The sequence below is a fragment of the Pelecanus crispus genome, chromosome 11 (assembly GCF_030463565.1).
Source record: "Pelecanus crispus isolate bPelCri1 chromosome 11, bPelCri1.pri, whole genome shotgun sequence".
NCBI lineage: Eukaryota > Metazoa > Chordata > Aves > Pelecaniformes > Pelecanidae > Pelecanus > Pelecanus crispus.
This window is the reverse complement of record NC_134653.1, coordinates 30421364-30444331: the sequence shown is the minus strand read 5'-3', so window position 1 is coordinate 30444331 and position 22968 is coordinate 30421364. Positions and strand designations below refer to the sequence as shown.

Genomic DNA, 22968 nt, shown 5'->3' with positions numbered 1-22968 from the left:
GTCTAGGGCTGCCTCCTTCATTAATAACACCTACTTCTCCAGCGCTTTCTGAGCAAGGCTCAAACCTCCCTGAGCACTAAACTCCACATCTCTCCTGTGCAGGTCCTGCGTCCTACAGAGGCATGGGGGCAAATGGAGGAGGTGTTGCTTGAGAGTTGGGTGGCTCTTGGAGCTGCTCTGCATTACCCTGGCAGTGCTTTGGCCCTGGCAGTGCTTTGGCCCTGATCACACGACCATATTCCCCCCCATGTTCCACCTTTAAGGGCATTTCATGTGGAATCCCACCCTGAAAGTCAGAGCACCCCGACCAGCATTCCTCCAGCCTGTGGACACCGGGAGAAGTCATTTCTGTTGAGAGTGTGAGGTTGCTTGAGGTGCCCAGAACCATTACTGTTTAGCAGCAGCATGTGGTTTGATGTTCTCTTCAATGTCCTCTTTGTAGAGAATAACAGTTCAGCACATCAGCAAGGTAGCTGCCAGGAGCAGTGGGAGACGTGGAGGGAGGACAACATGCTTCCAACAAGAGACATGCAGCAAGGTGGTGACAGTCTGCTGGCAACCTGTGTCAGAAGCTGATGGTTGCAAATAGGAAGTCAAGGCACTTAAAAAATCCTCTCCTTTCATAGTGACTCAAATTTGTAACCTGCAATTGCTTTGTAGGGTTGGAACAAAGCTCTGTCTAGCCCAGTTTTCTAGCTCCAAAATACCAAGGAAGCGACATGGGCTGCATGGGAGAGTGGGCTGGGGAGCTGAGAGCTGGCTCAGGTATGTCTGTTGAGGCTGCAGGCACTGTGAGAAGTGCTCTGCATTAGAAGGATGAGGGCGAGCCCTGCAGGATAATCCTGTTCTGTTTGAGCTGCTAAAACTGAGCCACAGGGAACCAGTCTCATAGCAGCAGTTGTACCTGCTGATTCCTAGGTGATATGTAACAGACAGCTGTAATGCACGACGAGTTCATTAGCACCTACAGGGTGACCTTGCTGTATCTCCGAAACAGGTCTGAGGGGTCTGTGTTCTAAAAAAGGGATGCTCTCAGTGGGAGGGGGAGAGCTGGGCAGTGTCAGTGCTGGCAGGGACAGGTACGAGTGGAAGAGCAGCAGTGCTAGCGGTACTTGGATTTCTTGCTCTGCTAGTCCTGACTCCTCAGGCTCCTCTGAGCTACTGCTGTGGAGTAGCCAACCAGTTCTGGGAGCTTCTCCAAGGCTAGAGTCTGTCCTCTGCAGCCTGCTTACCTGGCAGGTCTCACCTCCCATCTTGTGTCTGCAAAAATTATGCTCCTAATTTATGTGGGTTCCTATTTATTTTCTTCCCCTAATCGTGCCCCTGATGTGCAACCTACATGACAGCTTCTTTTTGATTAACTGCACTGAAATGAGTGCCAGTAACGTGTCATCAGCAGTACAGACTCAGTCAGTTGGAGGGCAGAGCTGATTGCATTGCAATGCAAATAGCATTCCTGGTCACATTTGGTGCCAGGTGATCATTGACTTTGGCATTGATGGATGTTACAGTCATTTGAGACAGCTGTGTCACATGAAATATGTCAAATCCCCATAAAATGAAAGAACGTAACAATACTGTAAAAGCATTGAATATGAGATTTGGTTGCCTTTATGAAGATGTCTTTTATCTAAATGATGCTTGATTCCTGCAGTTAATTCTCTGCTCTTAGTTTTTCTACTTTGAAGTTTCTCAAAAACAAAACATGCCTTTTTTTATTACCTGACTTTTTGAAATAGCTGGTGATGCTTAGCAAGCAAAGATGCAGTGATACTCCATGAGACCTCTTGTGCCGTTAGAGGCTATTAGAGAAGTCAGAGAACAGAGGAGGTTTCCTTACAGACACCAAGCAAGCAGGGCATCTCATGCCCACTTCACCGCAGGTCTCATCACTCTGGTCTATGGCTGAAATTCCAAGTTTTCTCTAACTGGGCCTCTGTTCAACAGGTGAAGCAGATCATGGAAGAGGCGGTGACGAGGAAGTTTGTGCATGAGGACAGCAGCCACATCATCTCCTTCTGTGGTGAGTCTCTGGTGGCAGGATGTTGACGTGAACGGGGAGCTGGGGCACCCTCTTCACGTTGGGCTTTCCCTGCCTGGTGTTGGGGCTGCAGTACACGTGTTTCCTGGGGGCACGCTCCAGCTCTGGGATGTGCTGGCCTGCTGAGCTCTGCACTGGGCAGGGTGCTGAGACTTGGCCTCAAACTCATGACACGTTCCACCAAGAACAAGGCTGCTCTCTCTCCTGCTCCACGCTACCTTTGAGATACAAATGCTTCTCCTCTCCTGCTCCACAGTCCTTGCCCAGAGTTCCCCTGGCACATATCACAGACAATGCCCTGCTGTGTTGTCCCTCCAACAGTATCAGGGTGGTTGAAGTTCTCCACAAGGACCAGGGCTTGTGAGTGTGAGGCTGCTCCTGTCTGTCTATAGAGGGCCTGAGTCCATAGAGGGCCTCATCTGCTCAGTCTTCCTGGTTGGGTGGCCTGTAGCAGACTGCCACTTTAATGTCACCTGTCCCTGCCCTTCCTTTAATCCTGACCCGTAAGCTCTCAGTTGGCTCCTCATCCATCCCCAGGCAGAGCTCCATGCGCTCCAGCTGGTCGTTGACAGAGAGGGCAATACCCCCTCCTCGTCTCCCCTGCCCGTCCTTCCTAAAGAGCCTGTATCCTTCCATTCCAACACTCCAGTCATAGGAGCCATCCCACCATGTCTCCATGATGCCACTAAGATCGTAGACCTGCAGGCGTGTGCACATCTGTAGCTCCTCTTGTTTATTCCCCATGCTACATGTGTTTGCATAGAGGCATTTCAGCTGGGCCCCCGATGAAGCTGACTTGCTGGCTGGAGTGGCTGGAATTCCTTTGTGCTGCTCTGTTCAGGTGCTCTCCTGCTGACCTGTGACCCTCCTTCAGGCTCTGGGCATCTATTGCTGGCACTGGCATCAAACTGGTAGGAGTGGGATGGATTGAGGTCCCCCTCCCCTGGCAACTTTAGTTTAAAGCCCTCTTCACCAGCTTGGCAATTAGGCTGTTGACAGCAGGGCAAGCACTTCAGGCTGTCGGATGAGTGCGATGGTTGTAGCCCAGGAGCCCTGGGCATGGAACTGGCCCGTTGTGCTAGGTGCTGCTGCATGGGTAAGAAAATTTCTCAGCCCCTTGGGGGTGCAGGTGGGATGGAGCTGGAGCCGGATGGGGGGCTTCAAGAAAACAGAGGGACAGCATTAATCAGACACGTGAGCTGTGGTTTCTGTGCCCCAGCAGCCCTGTCAGTGTCAAGTGTTTACCCACTCATCCAGAGCTGGAGAGCATGCTTTGGCAAGGTGCCTGGTGCCCTCCATCTGGCTCTGTCTCCTCACTAGCAGCTTTCTGGGAGACAGATACTCGTTTTGGGAGATACCAGTGACCTCTATGGAAGAAGAGTAAGTTCCCTGCTGTCCTCCAGGTTGGCAGTAGGCTTGCACCATGGTGGTTTTCCCAGATGCCTTTAATTTTTAATCTGTTTATAGCCCCTTCCCTTGGCAGTGTTACATATAACAGAGCAGCAGTCAGCATTGCAACAGACCGTTCTACCAGACTCCTGCCAGGCTCCTGCTAGACACAGTGGTTCTCCCTCCAGGTGATGCTCTTGGGGCAGCGTGGGTGCAAAAGCTGTTGCTCTTGGTCACTGACAGCACTGGGCAAATAGTGGAGGAAGTTTGCTGAGGACTAGAGATTGTGCTGTCTTATGCTGTTGTGCTTCCCCGCTTGCATGTGTGAGATGAAGCTCCATCCACCAAAGTCTGTGGAATTGCCCTCTTTGGGATGCTCCCTGAATTTTGCAAGAGAAAGTTCCTACACTGGACTCATGATGGAAGCGGGTAGAGTTCCCTCTGCTCACTTACTCCCAGGGCAGGATGTCTTGTCCTGGAGCGCAGCATCTGTCCCTGCTTGGAAGGGGCTTTTGGGGAGTGTGGTGTGTGTGCCTGTGCCCCGGCATGGGTAGAGGACCCATTTGCGAGGTGGGCGCTGCCCTTTCTCCTGGCTCAGTCTGATCCCACGCGCTCACTGGCCATGCACTGCTGCCGAGGAAGCCGTGCCTCCCCTGCCATTTAGCAGGGTGAGGTGCTTGCCTGCTGCCTGCTCCATTTCATATATTTCTACTGAGAAGACAGACGGACAAGGCATCATGGTAGCTCTGCTGGAAGAAACTGTGCTCCCTCTCTGCCCACTCACCAATTTTACAGTCTGTGTGCTGGGTCTCCCTACTCCCGGCTGCCGTGGTAGTGTCTATGGCAACATGCAGGGTGATGGCTGAGCAGGCAGGCTGCGGTGCCGGCGGCTGCAGAGCCGGAGTCTAGACCCAGCTCTGCCATGTAGTGGAGGTGATGTTGTGGGCTCCCTTGGCCTGAGCCTTCCTAACAGCCATGACCTTCCTGCTTCTTGTGGTCCTGGAGATCTGTGGGGAATCCCTGGAAGCACTGCTGGGCAGAGCCTGGGCACTGCAACATGCCTGGGCTCCTGGAGCAGATCTCGGGCACTTCCTTGTCCCTTGCTGCCATGCAGTGGTGGATCCCTGAGACCGGGAGCCTTCCCAGGCTTTGCAAAGCACTTAGATGGCTGATAGGTAGCAAAGACTCTGGCAGAAGCAACTGTATTCCTTTCTGCAGGGCACAGAGCTGCTGACAAACCTTCCCTGCTTTCTGCAAAGAAGGAGTGTTAAGGGAGGCAGGCAGGCTGTCCCCTGCAAATGGTATGGCTGAAAGGGCCTTGGGAGAGACCGCTCCCAGCTGCTGGGAAAGCTACCTGCCAGTTTTATCTGTGGCTTGCTGTTTGCTGCCACCTCTCCTCCCCAGGTGACAGCTAGCCATCTCTGGGGTCCCTGCTCAAAGCCCAGCATAGCTACAAGGGAAAGCATTGCTCCTGCAAACCGGGGAGCCTGGGCAAGTGCAGCCGGGCTCTGCTGCTGCGGGGTGTCTGCTCAGCATTGCTACTGCCAGGGATTTGAGAGGGGGATGTAGACCTCGCAGGATCCTTGGCCGAGCAAGTTTCTTTAAAGGGCAAAGCAAGAAACTCCCCTGTCACCCTGTGGCTCAGCCTTGGGACTGAAGCTGCCAGGGAATCTCTCTGCTGCTCTACTCCGACACCACGAGCCCTAGCTTCCAGGTAAGGGGGTGGCAGCCTGTGCCCATTTAGAGCCTGATCTGCTTGCTGTGCCTGTCGCGCTCAGCAGAGATGTTTGCTGAGTTACAGTCAGCTGTGCTTCCAGCACGCCCAGGCTGGGGCCATGTGGCTGCTGCTGAGAAAATGCTGCAGGCAGCGTGTGGAGGGGGAGCAGCACTCCTCAATATACAAATAGCTGAAGGGCAGCTTGCTAATTTGGAGGCTGGGAAGAAAATGACAGAAGTGATGACAACTACCTTTTGAAGAAGTCGTTCCCAGAAGGCTCGTGCAGCACTGTCGCCACTGAATAAGACTGTAGCATCCACAGACATAGGCACAAAAAAGAAAGAGAAGGGAACTGTAAGGTCTCCTTTTCTGCTTTGGAGAGCAACGAGGCTGCCTTCTTCCTTTTCTCCTGGGCCCTCGCATAAAAGACACGCAGGTCCTTGTTTCAGGCCTATGTGCCTTTGTATGTCGACCGAATGGCATCGAAAGAGCAGAACAGACTTCAAGGTGTGACTCATTCTCTGCTTTTCTGTGCAGCACAAGGCTTCGCAGCCTGGAATTATTTATAGCCTCCTGCAACACGGAGCTCAGGCATCCAGGCACGAAGGGCTCGTTGGTTCCTTCTGGCTTCTTAATGATGCCACTGCACTTTCACTGGCTTCTGGTGTCTACACCTTCTGGTCTGTCTGCTGTTGCTCTCTCATTTGAATGGTGCGTGCACCTTCCTCGGTGCTGTGGCTCTCGGTGTGAGCCGGGTGAGCTTATAAATAACCTCTTTCCCTGTCAAGCAGAGCATGCTGCAAGCCTGGCTCTGGCTAGGCAGAGCTGCCCTTTTCTCTGGGGAGAGCCACCTTCCTCACAGAGCCTTCCTCGTTGAGCCCTCCTCATCCTCTGCATAGCCAGTGTACCGCAAACCCCTTCTGATGAAACCAGTGGTCTGGCAGGAAAGGGCAGCTGCCCTGTTTTGCCCACAAGGGAAGGGTTTGAAGCAGACAAACGCGATTTGGCATCTGTCACGTTCATGCTGCCCTGGGAGGCTGATGGAGAGCCAGCAGCAGGGCTGGGGGCCTGTGTGAGCCGAGGGGTTTGTTGTTCACATCAGTGCTGAGAATGCTTTCATGCTCAACCTCTGAGTGGTTTGAATCATGCCAGGCCAGAGCACTCGCAGAAGCTCAAATATCTGTAGTCTTTTGCCAAGAAATAAAACTCCCACCTTGCCTGGGTGTAGCTGCACAGAGCCCCTGCACCATGCGTCTCTGCTGTAGGGATGGGGAGAGTCTTTCTCTTCACAGTGTCTGTTGGCAGTGGTGACAGTGAGTTATGAACTGGGCTCGGAAAATCATAAGGTTAAAAAAGAAACTACCATTGCCCCTGGATTTAGCATGGACCCGGTGCACTTAGTTTATGTGCGCAAGCTTCTGAGCCCTTGGGAGAGCACAGGGAGAGTTCTTCCTATGCAGGCTGCACATTTGTGTGTAGTTTTGCCAGCAGGAGCAGTGTTTTGGAGAGGTTCAGGCTACGGCATTGAGGACAGATGCTGATGACTGCTCCGTCTTGCTGAACCGTGCTGGGAGGCTTTTCGGCAGTCCGGGTTTTCTCCCTTGTGCTGCTCCCTAGCTGGCAGGGAGGTGCGATGCACTGGCCATGACTAGCAAAGCGATCTGCCGCTCTCCTGCGCGAGCATGAGCCCTCCCGCTCATCTGCTGGGAATTCGGGGTGGAACTGAGGGCACATTGAGCATCTGGTGCCCAACAGAGGTTGTCTCTCGGGAGGGCTGTAGGGCGGCTGTGCAGGGAGGCAGCCCTGGCTGCTGGTCCCCCATGGTGCTGGGAGCCATGGTGGCCCCTTGGCAAGCCCCTGTGCTCGCCGGAGTGGGGCACCTTGTTAACGTACGGCACTCCGGGGGCTGGCGGAGGCAGAGGGTGCCCGGTTTGCTAAGGCATTTTGGTGGGCGGCAGAGGCAGGGAGACCTCATCTGCTTGCTCCAGGCTTGCTTGCATGACTTTTCTCTCTGGCATACAAGGGTGGGTGCAAGTCACAGAGGGGCTTTTTGGGCTCATTGCCTTGCTGGCCTCTTGTTACCACATGCAGCTGGCAGAAAACTGGGCCCTGATAAGTTGCTGATTGGCAGCATAATTGATTTGACAACTGATGGCTTGGCAGAGCTGGGAATGCCACAAATCCAGCACTGCTCTTGCACCGTGTCCGGCAGCTCTGGTGCTCAGCTGCACCAGGTGAGCATTGGAGCCTGGCTAGGCTGGCGCACGCTGCGGAGGCTGAGGCCAGCTCTGAAGAGCTGGAGATGGCTGCTCAAGAACAAGGAAACCCCCAAAAATACAAATTGGAGGAGGGGATGATGGTGGCCTGTGCAATGCTGGCAGCAGACATGGGCTGAAGTCCAGCTCCATTGGTAGGGCACTGATGTTGGCAGTGTGGTCCCACAGAGACCTCACCCTCGGTTCAGTCTCGGTGGAGAGGGGGGGACTTCTCCCCAGGTTTTGAAGGTGCTGCTGTGGTTTGCTTGTTCAGCTGCATGTCAGCATAACCTTACGCTCCAAAACCAAAGCTGTGGGTTAGTGTTCATGTGGCTTTTTTGCTTGCAGTTCCACTTCCAGCTGGCTCCTGACCCCACTTGGCTGGGGTTGATGACTGCTATTCCACCATGCTGTGGTTAGCAGCAGAGACCTGCCTGAGCTTTCGGGAGATGTCTGCTCCATGGCTGGGCACTCTAAAATGGGTATGACTGGGTGCAGTCTCAGGCAGGTAGGGTTGTTAGTGTCTGTCGCTTGTATTTCAGCCTTGGAGAGTAGAACAAATGAATGCAGGGATGTGGGGCGGGGAGATTTGAGTGTGCGAGGGAGGGGTGGGTCTTCTTGCATTTGGTCCCAAAGCCATAAAGCAGTCTGGACTTATTTTGTAGCTGCAAATAGTCCTCTGGGACAGGTAGGAAGACCCATCCACGCATGGGCCATGCTACTTGTAGCATGTTTGGGCTTCAGGAGGGTTTGTGCAGGGCTTTGTTTAAAAACTAGGTATCCATCTGGCAGCTCTGAATGGCTGGCTTTGGGGGAGCAGGACTTGCCTGGCCCAAATATGTTGCTTTTCTGCTGTTAGCACAGGACATGTCTCGCAAAACCTGAGATGCTGCACGCCTGCCCTGCCCACTCAGCGGTGAAGTCGAGCATGGCACTAAGCAGGGCAGAGATAATGAGAACATCTCTCAGCCCTGGCAGCTGATGTTGATGGGTCTGCATGAAATGTCTTTTTAAATGTCTCCATAGAGTTGTTCAGCTGTAGGAAAAAATGCCTTTCCAAAGGAGAGGCAAATCAGCATCTGCTGGGCTGCTGCAGGGAAGGCTCAGCGTGGCTGGCTCTGCAGCGTCGGGTTCCTGGGGAAGGAGGGGTGCCGGTGCGCCAGAAAGCTTGTTGTCAGACCCAGATCAATAGCCTGCAGAACTGTGGGTCTGTGTAATTTTCCAGTGCTTTGATCAGCCTGTTTAATAAGTCTGCATTTGACACTAGACATCCATCCTGAGCCCTCCCAGGGGACTCCGGCGAACGGATTGCCAGTGGAGCCTGTACGTGTGCGCGTCTTTCTGTGGAGTCATCGTCGTCTCCCATCGCCAGCAGAGCCGGCTCCCTGCTTGCTGTGTGCCGAGTGGGGAGCCTGGCAGGAGAGGGCACGTGGCCGGTGCTTTCTGGGCACTCGCTGTGGTTCAGTGAGTGCCTGAAGCTGCCTGTTGGCAGAGCCCGGTGCAGGGCCTTAGGCGAAGCCTTGCACAGAGACTTCACTGCCGAGCACCAGCTGCAAAAAGCCAACCCAGTCACCGCCAAGCTGGAAGGGTCTCCGAAGCCAGACTGAGCTGCTGGCGTTGCCTCTGGTTTATCCCCAGGTTCTTTGTTGCCTTTAATTTTTTTGGGAAAATGTTTGTGTGAACACTGAGAAATTTTTTTGTGAAAAAATGCCCCATTTCCTCTGCTACTTTAGAAATCCTCAGTGCGCCTGTCTCTTGCTCCTGACCTTTCTTCTTGCTTGGACTATCCTAGCACAGGGGGCCAGGGCCAAAACCTCCTGTTCCTGTCCCTCAGACTGGGCCAAAGGGAAAACTTAAGTGAGTTGTGCGGTTTCTCTATAATTTGCAAGAAACCTGCGAGGAGAACATCAGCCTGTTTGTCTGCATAGCAAAGCAATTATCCTACCTGGAGAAGATGCAGCACGCTTGCTTGTTAGTTGTCGCATGTCTGATGAGAATATTTTCCTGAAGGCCAGGCGGGGATGTTCTCTGCCTTAAAATATATTGTCTGAGAAGTTTTACGTCCCATCCTTCCGTCTAGCCTGTTGATTAACGATTGTGGCTGGACTGATGAGAGCACTGGAGAGGAAGGAGAGGGACTCGTGCGCTGAGCTTGCAGAGGCACCTCCAGTCTGGTGCGTTGTTGGCAGTGCCCTCCCCGATGACACTGCAAAGCCTGCTCTCTGTCCCAGGCTTGGCTGGGGCTGCTGGCCCCATAGACAAACTGGTCACCTGAAATGGTTTCAGCCAGTGGAGCACAGCCAGATGCATCACTGTGCGGTGTACAGTCACACTTAGCTTCAAGCTGTTAAACCACAGATAAACCGTTTACTCCCACAGGCTTAACCCGAGTGACTCTGTATGACCAGGCTCTTGGCAGCTCCTGATCTGTGTGATTACTGCTGCACCATGAGCCGGTGGCTCCTCTGCTGGGAAAATCACTGCTCTGCTAACAGTGATCATGCTCATGCAAACCTGGAAGCAGGATGCAACCCCTGTGCATGCTGAGATTTCCCAGTGTTAGCATCGATTTGTTTGCTATTCAGGATATCGTGTAGCAGAGCCAGATCGTGGCGTTTTCGGAACAGAGGGCTGCGAGCACAATGGTCCAAGTCCTTTCTCCTGCTCTGTTTTATGAATGAACAAAGCACTCTGAGAAATCCTAATCCAGGCTGCTAGCTTGGCACATCAGTGCAGACTGCTTGCTGTTGGTGGCACAGAGGTACCATCACCTCTGTGGTCCGAAAGCTGCACGTTCCCATTTCATTGCCAGTCTACTAAGGTCTCTTTAGGCTGTTGGTTGGTCAGATAAGTGAGTCCAAGATAAGTTAGTCTGCCTGACTAGTCCCTCTCAGGTGACTTCAGGAAGACCCTGGAACTGCTTTACCAGGCACAAGTTAACTGTCCGTTGAAGTACGTACATCTTCGCACACCCACAGTTCATGTTTATTTCCGTCAAGCTAACCCTTTTGTTCAGATTAGCTGAACTTCTAATAGACGTCACCAACCTCAATTTTTCTGTTTTGCAAAACTGAAATTGTACCTCTGTATAGTCAGCAGAACCGATGACTCTGCAGGCAGAAAAACCGTACCACTGTCTGCTGCTTTGGGTCAAAAGACATCTGGGTTCCCTAATCTCCTGTCTGCTTAGGCAGGAATAGAACATGGCACTGGTTTCCTCTTGGGAAACATTTCTGCTGTGGAGTAAGGTCATGGATGCAGCAGGAGACTGCCTGTTGTGACGTGAGCTCCGAGTTCTGCTGCTGCTTCAGTAACGACTTTGCTTTGTTGCAGCTGCTGTGGAAGCCTGCGTCTTGTACGGCTTGAAGCGGAGGGCAGCAGGATTCCTGCGCAGCAACAAGATAGCAGCTCTGTTTATGAAGGTGGGCAAGAGCTTTCCTCTGGCAGAGGAACTTTGCAAGAAGGTGCAAGACCTGGAGCAGCTCATTGAGAATGCGTAAGGCATTGCTGTTATCCCCCAGGTCGCTCATGTTTCAGTGTGGGTCTGTAGTTTGGGTATGGCTGTGGATCGCAATGTCCAACTTGAGCCTCTGTAGGAGGAATTGCTCTTTCAGTGGAGCAGAGTCCTGTCTTGGGCTTTTGATATCTTGACTGAACTGGCTGCTTTTCTAGGAGGCTGTGAGTTGTGGTTGTGGTTTAAGCTAAGATGGACAAGTTCTTGCTTCCTCTGCCCCTTGTCTCATGCTTCAGGGACAGCTAAGCGTGTTTGCTCCTGAACTGTTGCAGTTTATGGACCAGTGCACTAAGCCAACTGGAACCAAATTCGGTCTGCCTCAATGTGCAGGGCTTGAACCTGCAGTAATTCAACTTCTGTTTGAGAATGGCTTACTCATCCTTGGACAGGAACCAGGGAGATGGATGGTGCAGCTACCTGGGGGCAGGAATCTTTATGCTGTCCTAAGATAAGCCACTTTGCTTGTGAATGCTGTCCTCAGGCACTGGTGGAAAAGGTGTGTGGGTTGGAGCACTCTGCTGAGGCAGAGGCTTGTTCTAGGGTGCCTTTACATTGGGAAATCGATTTATTGAAGTCAGTTTTCAAACGCAGATGTGGGCCTTCTGGAGTAGGGGTGGAATAGATGAAGGGAGCAGCGTCCAGAGCCCTGTCCCCATGCAGTCCCCTGGGTGTCCCCCAGCCACCACAGTCAGCACCACCGAAACCCCGACCTTGTGCCCCACACGGTGCTGTGAGCACCCTGGGCTCCTGCAGTATTCGGTGATGAGCCAGTGATGATGTTGTCTTTTGCCTTGCACCTCTAAAGACGAAATCAGGTCCAGGGCATCCCAGAGAACGTGCGCAAGATGCCGAAGCTGCCCAACCTGTCTCCTCAAGCCATCAAGCACCTCTGGATCCGCACAGCCCTCTTTGAAAAGGTCTTGGATAAAATCGTGCATTACTTGGTAGAAAATAGCAGGTGAGTGCTGGCACAGGCCAACCATTTGCCCCTCCCAACTCCCTACCAGCATCTGCCCCTTCCAATGGTCCTGGAGGCGTTGCTGGCTGAGCTGTGTCCAAATGGGCCAGAGAAGTCCCTGGATGGGACAGGCCAGTTGTGTCACTCTGTGTCCAGCACGGGGACTCTGACTGATACCCTGCTGCTGGTGGCCACCATACGCTCGCTAAAATAAAGACAGGCCGCGCTTGCTCTGCTGACAGCTGGGTTGTCAGGGACTGCATCGTCCTTATCTTCTGGAAACTGCATGCTGATGTGTCCTGTCCTGGGGAGGTGTCATCTCCTGTCCTGGGGATGTCTTGTTAGGAGATGGTGATGCTTGCAGTGTGCTGCAGGAGGGCATCTATTCCCCAGGAATTTCACAGCTAGCAGAAACAGCCTGTTAAGGGCTTCTTTCCCTCTCACCATCAAGGAGTGATACAGAAGGAGAAGGAGGGGCATTACAGTGATTTAAAACCACTGTCTCTATCAATTTTTGCAGTCACAGGGGGTTGAAATGCTACAGCATTCTGCTCTCTATTTCTTCTAGTAAGTACTATGAGAAAGAAGCTCTCCTGATGGATCCTGTGGATGGGCCAATTCTTGCATCTTTATTGGGTAACACCTTCCTCTTACCCTACTTTGATAGCTTGCTTTCCAAACCTTTGTTCCCAGTTCTGTGATCTGGGATGTGAAATGCGATTGTTTGCTAGTAAGAACTTCAGAATACTTAGTAGTCCTGGACAGGTAGCCCTGTGGAATTTTTGTAAAGACCGCATGATGCCCAGCTGCTGAGCAGTGAATAGAGATGGAGAATTGCAAGGCTGAACTTGGGGTTTCTTTTTCTTAAACAGGCTTTGGTAATACTGACAGGCATAAACCAGGGCTGAGGCCGGGGCCTGGGAAGCAGTGCGGTGCTGCAACGCAGGGCTTGGCGTGCACGTGATCAGTCAGGCAGTGGGTTATTGCTCGCTGCCAAGTCTGATCCTTCTGAATTCTTCGCTGCTGTTATACAATGCAGCAGCAATGTGTGCTAAGGCTGGTGCTTGTTGCCTGCTGTCCCACCACCCCTGCTCTGAGATTCTGGGCTCTGGGGATCTGAGAAGTGACCACAGTCATCGGAACAACACTGATGACTTCCTTATTTTTGTGATTTTCTTCTCTCTGCAGTGGGGCCCTGTGCGCTGGAGTACACGAAGATGAAGACCGCTGACCACTTCTGGACAGACCCCTCAGCTGACGAGCTGGTTCAGAGGCACCGGATCCACAGCTCGCACTGTCGCCAGGACTCGCCCACCAAGCGCCCAGCGCTCTGTGTGAGTCGGGGGACGGCCAGGCTGGGAGGGACAGCGGCTCGCAGCACTTCTCCTGGGGGTGCGCAGGCAGCACGCGCCAGGGCTTGAGTCTCTGTCTTTTTGAAAAGGGCTGTGAAGCCCTCTGATGAGAAAAGGTAGAAAAGTGCAGTTACTTGAAGTCTTCAAGCCAGAAGTGCTGGGAACATGGGCCGTGGAGACTGCAGGCGTGCTGGACCAACGCGGCATTGCATCATGGGGTCTCTGCCCTTTGGGAATAACACATACGAATGAAAAGCAAAGGCAGCTGAAGTCTGCTCTGTTTATTGCAAACAAAGCACACTCCTGGGGCTTCTCTAAGTACAGAATCGAGCTTGGCCAGAGCCAGGAATCCTGTTAGAGGACACAAAGGGAAAGATTTCTAGTAGTGACTTTCTTAAGTGTATAAGTGAGGAGGGAGTGAGCTTTCGGGAGAAGCTTTTTGAAAGCAAGAGGCATCTGTGCTGACCTCATGTTTGTAGGTGGATCTCTTCCAGATTCAGAAAAGGCATTCGAGCGGCAGTATGGATGACCGGCTATCGCTGTCTGCCAGGGACTACGTGGAGTCGCTGCACCAGAATTCTCGAGCCACACTCCTCTACGGCAAGAACAATGTCCTGGTGCAGCCGGTAAGTACCTGCTGGGGCATCTGGACTTTACACTACTGCTCTGCTCCCCGCTGGGGAATTCTGTCCCAAGTTGCTCTTTAATGAAGAAAAGCACAGGTTCATTTCTAATCTGGGAAGGCAGTGACTGGACTGTGTTTGTTGAGGTCCTGGTTATATGGATCCTCCCAGTGCAAAGGAAGAGCTCTGCTTCTGTCTGAGTACAAACAGGCTTCTCTCCCTGCCCGCTCTTGACCAGAGGCCACAGAACCCCTTCTGTCCCTTTCTGCTTACTGTAGTCAAATAAATGAAGTGCAGACTGCTTAGGTGGAGCTGTTAAGTTTGCCTCAGTTGGGAAGCTACTCTTAGCCCTTTTCCAAGCTGGTGAGGTGTCCTGTTGTCTCTGCTGGGAGGTTTTGCAGGGCCACTGTGGGTTTCTCTCTGTCGGTGAGTGGATGGGCTCAGAGGCAGCAGGCAGGGCTCTGTTATGGTCCAGGATTGTGCTCCAGGGCATGGCTCAGCCTCAGGTAGCCTGAGGTGGTGCTTCATGCTTCTGGCATCTTTCAGCCTGCTCTCTCTCACCAGCTCATTCTCTCCCTGTGTTTCTCTTCTCAAGCGAGATGACATGGAGGCAATCCCGGGGTATCTGTCCCTTCACCAGACTGCTGACATCATGGCGCTGAAGTGGACTCCCAACCAGCTGATGAACGGCTCTGTGGGGGATCTGGACTACGAGAAGAGGTGACTGGTTCGGAGCGTGCCCTAGCACCGGGTAGAGGGGCAGTAAATGTTCCCCAGGTTGAGAGTTCTGATCTGGTGTCCAAGGCCATCAGTGAGTTTTCCCCACTGACTGCAGAGCAAAACAGTCATTCTTGAGTTTCTAACAGGGGAAGGGGTGGGGACGGAGGCCTTGAGGTGGTGGGAGAGGTAGGCTGCGGGGGCTAGCGTGAGATGCTGTGCTATTGCCCGTCTCTGCTGGGAAGCGTTCAGCAAGGGAACCAGGGTGTGCTTGTTCTGAAAGATGCCAAGTGGTTTCATTTGTTGCCATCAGGGATTTTCTCAGGAGAATGCCCTCTACACACTACACAGTGCTTTCAGGTTTATTGCGGTTATTTTAATCTGGGGAACTAAGGAGCTCATAAACAGGGGAAGAGTATCTGCAGAGAGAGGGAGCGTGAGCAGTTTCCAGATAATCATACGTTGGTAACAGAGTGTGTGCCATTTTGCAGTGCTGTTTTGGTGCAGTCTGCAGCTGATCCTATGTGCAGGTGTTCAAAGTCCCTTGGATTTAACAGAGTCCCTGGAGCTTGTTCCTCCAGGGGGCCTGAAGTCTGCTTAGTTTGCTTGGCAGCATCTATTGCCGTGCCCTTTTGCCTGGGATTGTCTTATGGACTGCTGGCATTTCTCTTGATAGCTGCAATCCTTTTAACAAACTAGAATCATGCCAGGTCCCAATTTGCTTGAGAAACGAAACAAAGTGAACAAAATCCCTTTCCACCAGCAAATCTCCAGGAAAGCTGGGACACTGATTCTTTGACCTAGGGTAAAGATCTTCTTCAGCAAAATTTGTTCTCGGTTTCATTTATTCTCAATTGTAGTTTTTTGCATTTTGTTTACCTGTGTTCTTTTCACCTCCCCTTTCTTCTTGGCCCCTGGGCTGTTCCATTATGCCTGGTACCCTCCCCCTAAAATGCTATTTTCATCTCTACACTACTTTTCTGAGTTCTTGACTTGGGCATCAGCCTAAGCTCTAAAACTTCCCAGTGTCAAGACGTGACCAAGGAAGAGAGGAGTCAGATGACAAAGTAAGTATGAATCTACAAGGAGTGACTCTTATGCACCCCTTCCCGTTCTTAACTGTCTTCATGAGCCATTTTATAACACCTTTATTTTAAGCGCTTTTTTTGTGAAGTGGCAGATAATGCTGCTCAGAATCTGGAAATTTGCTTTGTTGCAAAGAAGTAGGATGTTATTAAATGCTGACACCCTCGCAGAGCAGTGCTCTTGCTAGGCTCTCCACAGAAATGAAGCCCTCTGTGAGGCCACGTGTCTCCTGGTGAGATCCCCTTCCCCGGTTTCCTCCTGGCATCTCTCTGGCCCTCTGCCCTGCCCGGTGACCAGCAGCTCTCCCAGAGTTTTCTAGATTTGCTGTGTCACCTGAAGGTGCCTGTGCTGAGGGAGTGCAGTTCTCGAACAGAAGCAACTGGGACCAAACCTATTTTCAGCATTGAAAAAACCCACAAATTGCGAGGGTTTATTTCCCCCTCCCTTGGGGACAGCAGCTCACCAGAGCTTGGACTGCCCTGTGTGTTCCCTTGGGGCTCCGGAGCTGCTTCTACCAGGTTCATGGGGTTCTTCCAGCACTGCAGCAGGGCAAGGAGTCCTTTCCGGGGTGCCCAGAGGAGAATGCTCAGCTCTGCAGGGCTCCACGTCCCTCCCTGCAATTGCCGGGATCCATGGGCACGTTGTCCATGTCTGGGAACGAGGTAAGGATAGAGAAACATCCCGGGGCAGGTGGGACTGGACTTGTCCTGACTGAGCTGTAGCAGCAGGGACAGTTACTGGTTCTGGAGGGATGTTGTCACTGACTCAGGCTGGCTTTGTGGCAGTCGTGCTGCTGCTGGGACCTCATCCTTTCTGTAGCTTCCCCTGGCACCAGGATAGCTGGAGGCAGGATCTGGAGCTGGTATGAACAGAAGCAGAGCCTCTTGCATCCCTGAAGCTCATGCCTTCCTCTCTTTCTCTGTTCCAGCGTGTACTGGGACTATGCCATGACTATTCGCCTGGAGGAGATCGTCTATTTGCACTGTCACCAGCAAGGTAAGGCCAGAGTGGGGGGCTGCTGGAGGGTGTTATCACCCTGACACTTGCTTCATTATATCTTTGGGGAGTGCCCACATGGGGATGTTTTGATTCAGCACCAGGGCAGATGTCCAGAGCTCTGGGTGGTCACTACTATGTAAGTGCTTCTAGGAAAACCTTTAAAGCAGCTCCTGGCTGTGGTGCTTGGCTAGGGAGCGCTCCCTGCGGAGCAATACTCTGTGGTTTTCAAGAGTGCAATCTCCCAGGCAAGCCTTCTCCAGGGCCCCAGACTTGTAATGGCCTTAGGGAAGAATCCAAACAAGGAAGAAATTCTTTGTTTTGCACACCAAAAAGACAATTCCCTGAGCTTTCTTGCCTGTCCTCTGCATTTTTGACTGGTAGTGTTTTCCCCATTCACGTGTGTGTCTTCTCTCTGCTGTCACTGTTGCTAATAGTAGACAGCGGCGGAACGGTTGTCTTGGTGAGCCAGGATGGGATTCAGAGGCCCCCGTTGCGGTTCCCCAGAGGAGGGCACTTACTGCAGTTCCTGTCCTGCCTGGAGAATGGCCTCCTGCCCCATGGGCAGCTGGATCCACCCCTCTGGTCACAACGGGGAAAGGTAGGCACCCTGGGCTTGTTCCTGAAACCATGGCACTGCGGGTTCTTGCTGGTGTTCCTTTGTGGAGTGTCTCAGTGCAGAACTGATGGGGAGGACCCTCTGCCCGATGTTAGGGGCTGCTGCATTTTAAACAAACCCCCTCCCAAAACTAAGAAGGAAGGTGGGCTTGAAATATGGCAGTTTGCTTTAGCTCATGGCCTTGACCAGCTAAACAGACCCTTCTGGGCAAATCAGAAGGGAGGTGGTATGGTGGTGCTGGCCATGAGGCATGGCAGGTTTGGCTCTCCTGGACTTGGACATGCTGCATGGAGTATACATACCCTGTGCACAAACAGGGTTATATACTCACCATGTAATGGAAAGCTTAATCCAAAGGCTGCTTCAGCACAGGGAACATGCAAACATCATTTGGGCTGACAAAGCACATGCTCTTGTCGGGCAGAAGTTCGGCAAATGAGGCAGCGACCATGCTGTCCTGCGTGGTCAAACGTGGGGCAGCTTGTGAAGGACAGGTTTTGTTCACCTAGGGGAAGGTGTTTCCCAAGCTGAGGAAGCGAAGTCCCCAGGGCTCCTCCGAGTCTGCATCTGACAAGGAAGATGATGAAGCCACAGATTACGTTTTCAGGATAATCTACCCAGGGACACAGTCTGAATTCGGTGAGTGTGTTGGCAGAGAGTGTTTCAGGTGGGTTATCACAGGGTGTATGAGCAGCTGGGGATGCAGCACTGACAGGCACATGGCAATTTGCACCAGGAAATGGTTCCAGAGAAATGGGCTTTAGCTTGTAACAGTACTGCCTTTTATTCGACATCATGTATGGGCTGGGGTTTTATTTTTTTGTTTTAACTTTCACTTGCTACTGAGTGCAGCTGCACAACAGGCCATGACTGCCTTAATGGTTGGAAAAAAAATTCTTGCACATAATTTCAGTAGTAAGGTTCACTTCGGTCACGTTCCTTGGGAGTTACTTTTCACCATCACAAGCCTCCAGGGCTGATTCTTCTCTTGCTATCACCAGTGCTGCATTAAATCCAGCTATGTTCCTTCAGTGTTGCTTCTGCAGCGCAAAGAAGAGGTTCCAGCACCCTTCTCTGCGTACTGCCAGGCTTGACCCATGTGCCTGCACTCCCCAGCTCACAGGGCAAGGGAGAGGATGCTGCTGGATTCACCAAAACAGAAATCTCTCTTAAAGTCTGGTTGTGAATGATCTGAACAATGTGCTTGGCTGAAGTGACTATACATTTGTCCTCACTCTTCTGTGGGATACTAAGAACAATTTTTTGACCTCTGGGAACATTGTAGATGATTTTATAAGGGGAAAACAAGAGTGCAATAGAACACTTGTGGAGTGCTTTTAAAAAGCTATGAAATTTGATCAAAAATGTGTTCCTGTGTTTTTGAGGCTAGCCTCAAAGGGGGCAATCACATCTCCTCTGACTCCTTCCGAACATCAGTTAAGATTATACTTAGTTCTGCCTGCCTTCAGCTGACTAACACAATTCAGTGAGTCAGATAAAAATCTGACTGAGGCTAAAACAGCAGATAGAGATGCTTCTTTCTGTAGTTTCCTTTTGATCTACCCCTTAAAATTCCATGCTGGGGGCCAAATTTTCTGTGAAATGAATCTCTACAGTCTCCTCAGCTGGGATCATCAAAGTCCATGTGGTTCCTATGGACCTTCCCAGAGCGGGGTGGAACTGCACCAGTTCTTTCTTCTCTACAGATTCTGCCTTTCTCCCCTTTCATTTGTGCCCTTGTCCTCTCTCTGTGTCTCTAGTTACCATTAATGGTAATTCTCATCCGTTCCTTGCATCTGTGATCTCCATCACTGCTGTGAGAGGGAAGATCGCAAGGACTCCAGCTGCAAGCAAGATGGTGGTGATCCCTAAATGGTTTCTGAGTCTTCCCATCAAGTCCCGACCTTCCCTTGCCGCTCTGGGGGCCTCTCGGCGTCAGTGTAATGCAGCTGTCATTTGTGTCTGGTACTACTGCTTGCCTGTGTTGTCACTTGATAATTCCTGCAGAGAAATTATCTCTGTCACTGCTATTATTACCCTGTCACCACCAACTGTCACTGACCCATCAGCACCTGCTCAGTGTGAGGGAAATAGGAATATTTCAACATTTTTCTTGTTAGTATCAGTTATTCAGTATCACAAGCAGGGAGAGTCAGTGAGACCAGGGGCGAGCCCTCTGCCAGCTGGAAGTTCTACCACCATTTAGTTTCCAAGGAGTGACCAAATAGCATTCTTTGTTAATCTTTTTCTGCATCCCGTAGTTCACCTTCTTCATGATGGCCTTTTCCTAGGGAGGCCCAAGACCGAATGGCAGGGGCTATTCGAGGCCCGGAGAGCAGCCAAGCTGCTCAGCGTGTGGGCAGCTCAGCTCTCGGGGCTGCACGCTCCCCTTGCACTGGCTCTGGGCCTGTTCAGTTTGCAGGGCGATACCTGCACAGGATCCGAGGCCATTGCAATAGCACTTCTGAGTTTAATCAGGGATTTAGCAAGTGACAACATGAAGAGCTACTTGCTCCTGCTGTCCCTCTCAACCTCTTCATCTAAGTCTTTATCTCCTGTCTTGTGATTTGGATGCTCCCGTCTTTCCCTGAATCTTGAATGGGATCCTAGTGTTTGAGAGATGGGGGCTTTTCTCTTCCAGTGTTCCACTCTTCCTGGGGCAACGGTTGATTTCAATCATGTTTCTTTTCATCTGTGTGACAGGCTGTTGCAGCCCCTTGTCTCCCTAGGTTGGCACTCAGCAGTTTCAGAGTAGCTTGCTGAAGGCACTGTACTTAGCGGATGGTCCTCTCACTCTCTCTCATCAAAGCTCTTTGTTTCCTTTCCTTTCTCCTGAGCTCACCAGTGCTGGTGCTGTGATTACCTGGTGTGGGTCCTACCTGGTTGCTGGAGTCTCCTTGGGAAGAGTGTGGGATGCTGCATTTGCTAATCAAAACTCTCCTCTCTGTTGACCTCCTGTGGCTCCTCTGACTCCGGGGCAGTGCCAGACAGTAGCTGATGCTCCTCTGTCTGCCCCCTTACAGTGCCCCAGGACCTGATGGACACGCCAGGCACTGGCCTGCCTCCCATGTGGCAGCCCAGCACCCGCAAGTCCTCCTGCTCCTCCTGCTCTCAGAGTGGCTCCTCTGATGGTGGGCCATCCAACGGCTGCAGCCACGAAAGGTATGACAGCTCTGCTGCTGCTTGCTTTGAGAAATACAGGTAAAATGAAATAAAGGTTACAGGTGAAAGCCCAGGTGGATGGCTGAACTAGAGTAATTATGGTGCAAGTGGTGTCTCCAGCCTCACACTCAGCTTGGTTGTCCAGGGGCCATTTGCAGGGGCCAGTGGGACATGTCCAGGCTGAAGTGAGGCTTGTCCCCTCATCTGGGACGTCTCAGCTGCTCTGTGGCCATGTCCTGGCAGCAAGAATTGCTGCTCCCAAGCTGAGCAGAGGTCCTGTGGTGCACCTCTGAAGGCAAAGCTGGAAGAGTCAGATCAAAGCAGGGGCTGAGGGAAAGCACGGGAGCATTTCCTCTCCTCACATCTGATATGTTTTTATTGGCAGAGCTCCGCTGAAGCTCCTGTGTGACAATATGAAGTACCAAATCCTCTCCCGGGCCTTCTACGGCTGTGAGTACTTGTCACATTCATGATGCCTTGAGATGTGTGATGGGCAAGGGATAAGGTCCTGGGCTCCTGGCTGGGAGTGGTGCTGAGGCAGCAGGGCAGCGGCCAAGGCTACTGGGACCAGTCTGTTGCATGCAGGGCCCTAGGTACACATGCTCAGTATTGGGAGCGAACATCTGAACTCTGGTCTTTGGACTTCAGCCCAGTGAGCAGCAGTGCTGGTGGTACAAGACGATGAGATACTGACCTGTCCCAGTAGACTCCCTGCTTTGCTGCGTAGGCTGGATGTGGCTTCAGAGGGTCTCCTTCAGGGACCAGATTCATCAGAGCTTTCTCCTGCACTTCGTCCTCATGGCTCCCCAAGTTCCCTGGCTGAATGTGTGCTTCTGCCTGATGCAGGGCTGGCCTATTGCAGACACCTCTCTACGGTGCGAACCCACCTATCTGCACTGGTTAACCACAACATCGTGTCTCCTGATGTGCCCTGCAATGCCAGCTCGGGACTGACTGTGGACATATGGCAGAGATACCTGCAGGACAGCACGGTAGGGCCGATGCTCTTGGGACATGCCAGTTGTGCTGGGCTTGGGACGTCTAGGGCAGCGTCACTTAAGCTGTCATAGCATGGTAAAGCAAATTGAGAAGTTCCCCAAGAAGAGAAGTCACACAGCCTGCCCCAGGCTGCACAGAGCCCGGGGCTCCTAATCCTTGATGTGTGGAAGCTGGGGAACAAAGGCTCTTCTCCTCGGCATGCTTCTCTTTGGAGCCTGTCTGCAGCAGTGTCTGTCACTCTGAGTACTGTGGTCTTCAGGGGGGTCCCAGCGTGCTGTTACGGCAGGATAGCTGGAGAGCTGTGACCAGTGCCACAGTCCTGACGTGCTGCCGGGGCTCAGAGGCACAGCGGTGACCTTGAGGGACTTTGGGACCCTTTCTGGCTGTGGTGAGCCTTCCATCTGCAGGGTCCTCTGGCTGCGCTTAAGCCCAAGCAGAGATCTGAGAGAGCACCTGCAATGAATGGGCAGCAAGTTTGCGGGTGCTCAGCATCTGGGCAGCACTCTGGGTGCTGAAAGGTGGCGTGGCTGGGCTGGGGTTGCCCTTGCACGTGCCAGCTGATGGGCTGCGGTCCTGGCTGCGTCTGTGCGCTGACTTAGAGCTCTTCCCACAGAGTTACGAGGACCAGGAGCTGCTGCGGCTGATCTACTATGGTGGGATCCAGCATGAGATCAGGAAGGCTGTCTGGCCCTTCCTTTTGGGCCATTATCAGTTTGGGATGACAGAGGCAGAAAGGAAAGAGGTTGGTATGGGTGTGCTGCCAGCTCAGCAGCCTGGTGTGTTGTACTGGTGTTCCCTGGATATTTCACAGCTTGAAGCATCTGTCCACCCTGTGAACCCACTGGGTGTTGTCCCCGCTTTGTATGGTGGCTGTAGATAGGAGGTGGGAGAAAGACTCGGATAAGCAAGAAATGATAGGACCAAGCTCGACATTCCCCTGTGCGGCTGCTGGCTGCTGATGTTCAGTGCCCTGCACACCTCTGGAAGGCAGGAAGGAGATGGATGATCATTTTTCTGTCCTAATTTTTGCGCGGTTTTGTGGGTCAGGCTCTGGCTGTCACTGTGCCGGAGATGGGTGACTTTACATCCCATCTAGCCATAGTTAATGCAAGCAAGCACTTAACTTGTCTGTGCAGGGCTGTTTGGGGGATGGAGGAGGCACTGGTTTCTGGGCTGTGCCAGGGGCATCCATTCAAAGACCCTCTCTCTCTCCCTAAACGCCGCAGGCTGATGACCAGATCCGCACCTGCTACGAGCACACCATGGCGGAGTGGCTGGGCTGCGAGGCCATTGTCCGGCAGCGGGAGAAGGAGTCGCACGCAGCAGCTCTGGCCAAGTGCTCCTCTGGGGCCAGTCTGGATTCGCACATTCAGAGGATGATGCACAGGGACTCGACGATCAGCAACGAGGTGAGGGTGCGGGAGCTTGGGGAGGGCTGAGCCCACCCAGGCTCCGCGTTAGTCTGTGCGACAGGGAGGGATGGAGACACAGTTCTTGCTCACCCTCCTTCCCTGACCTCTGCCTGCCTCTGCGCCTCATT

The 22968-nt window shown here is 52.5% G+C and overlaps 1 protein-coding gene across 1 annotated transcript in view; it reads left to right on the top strand.

Moving 5' to 3' along the window:
* The first annotated feature begins 405 nt into the window (after window positions 1-405).
* Window positions 406-22968, top strand: part of SGSM1 (small G protein signaling modulator 1) — a 30107-nt gene continuing 7544 nt past the window's right edge. Inside the window, exons 1-18 of the mRNA XM_075718961.1 lie at window positions 406-564; window positions 1948-2023; window positions 10736-10898; window positions 11722-11874; window positions 12443-12510; window positions 13063-13208; window positions 13721-13852; window positions 14445-14569; window positions 15571-15633; window positions 16581-16648; window positions 17086-17249; window positions 17777-17906; window positions 19028-19207; window positions 20291-20429; window positions 20815-20879; window positions 21276-21421; window positions 22042-22170; window positions 22655-22837. Of these exons, the coding sequence (XP_075575076.1) occupies window positions 406-564; window positions 1948-2023; window positions 10736-10898; window positions 11722-11874; window positions 12443-12510; window positions 13063-13208; window positions 13721-13852; window positions 14445-14569; window positions 15571-15633; window positions 16581-16648; window positions 17086-17249; window positions 17777-17906; window positions 19028-19207; window positions 20291-20429; window positions 20815-20879; window positions 21276-21421; window positions 22042-22170; window positions 22655-22837 (2289 nt within the window). The remainder of the gene's footprint in view (window positions 565-1947; window positions 2024-10735; window positions 10899-11721; window positions 11875-12442; window positions 12511-13062; window positions 13209-13720; window positions 13853-14444; window positions 14570-15570; window positions 15634-16580; window positions 16649-17085; window positions 17250-17776; window positions 17907-19027; window positions 19208-20290; window positions 20430-20814; window positions 20880-21275; window positions 21422-22041; window positions 22171-22654; window positions 22838-22968) is intronic.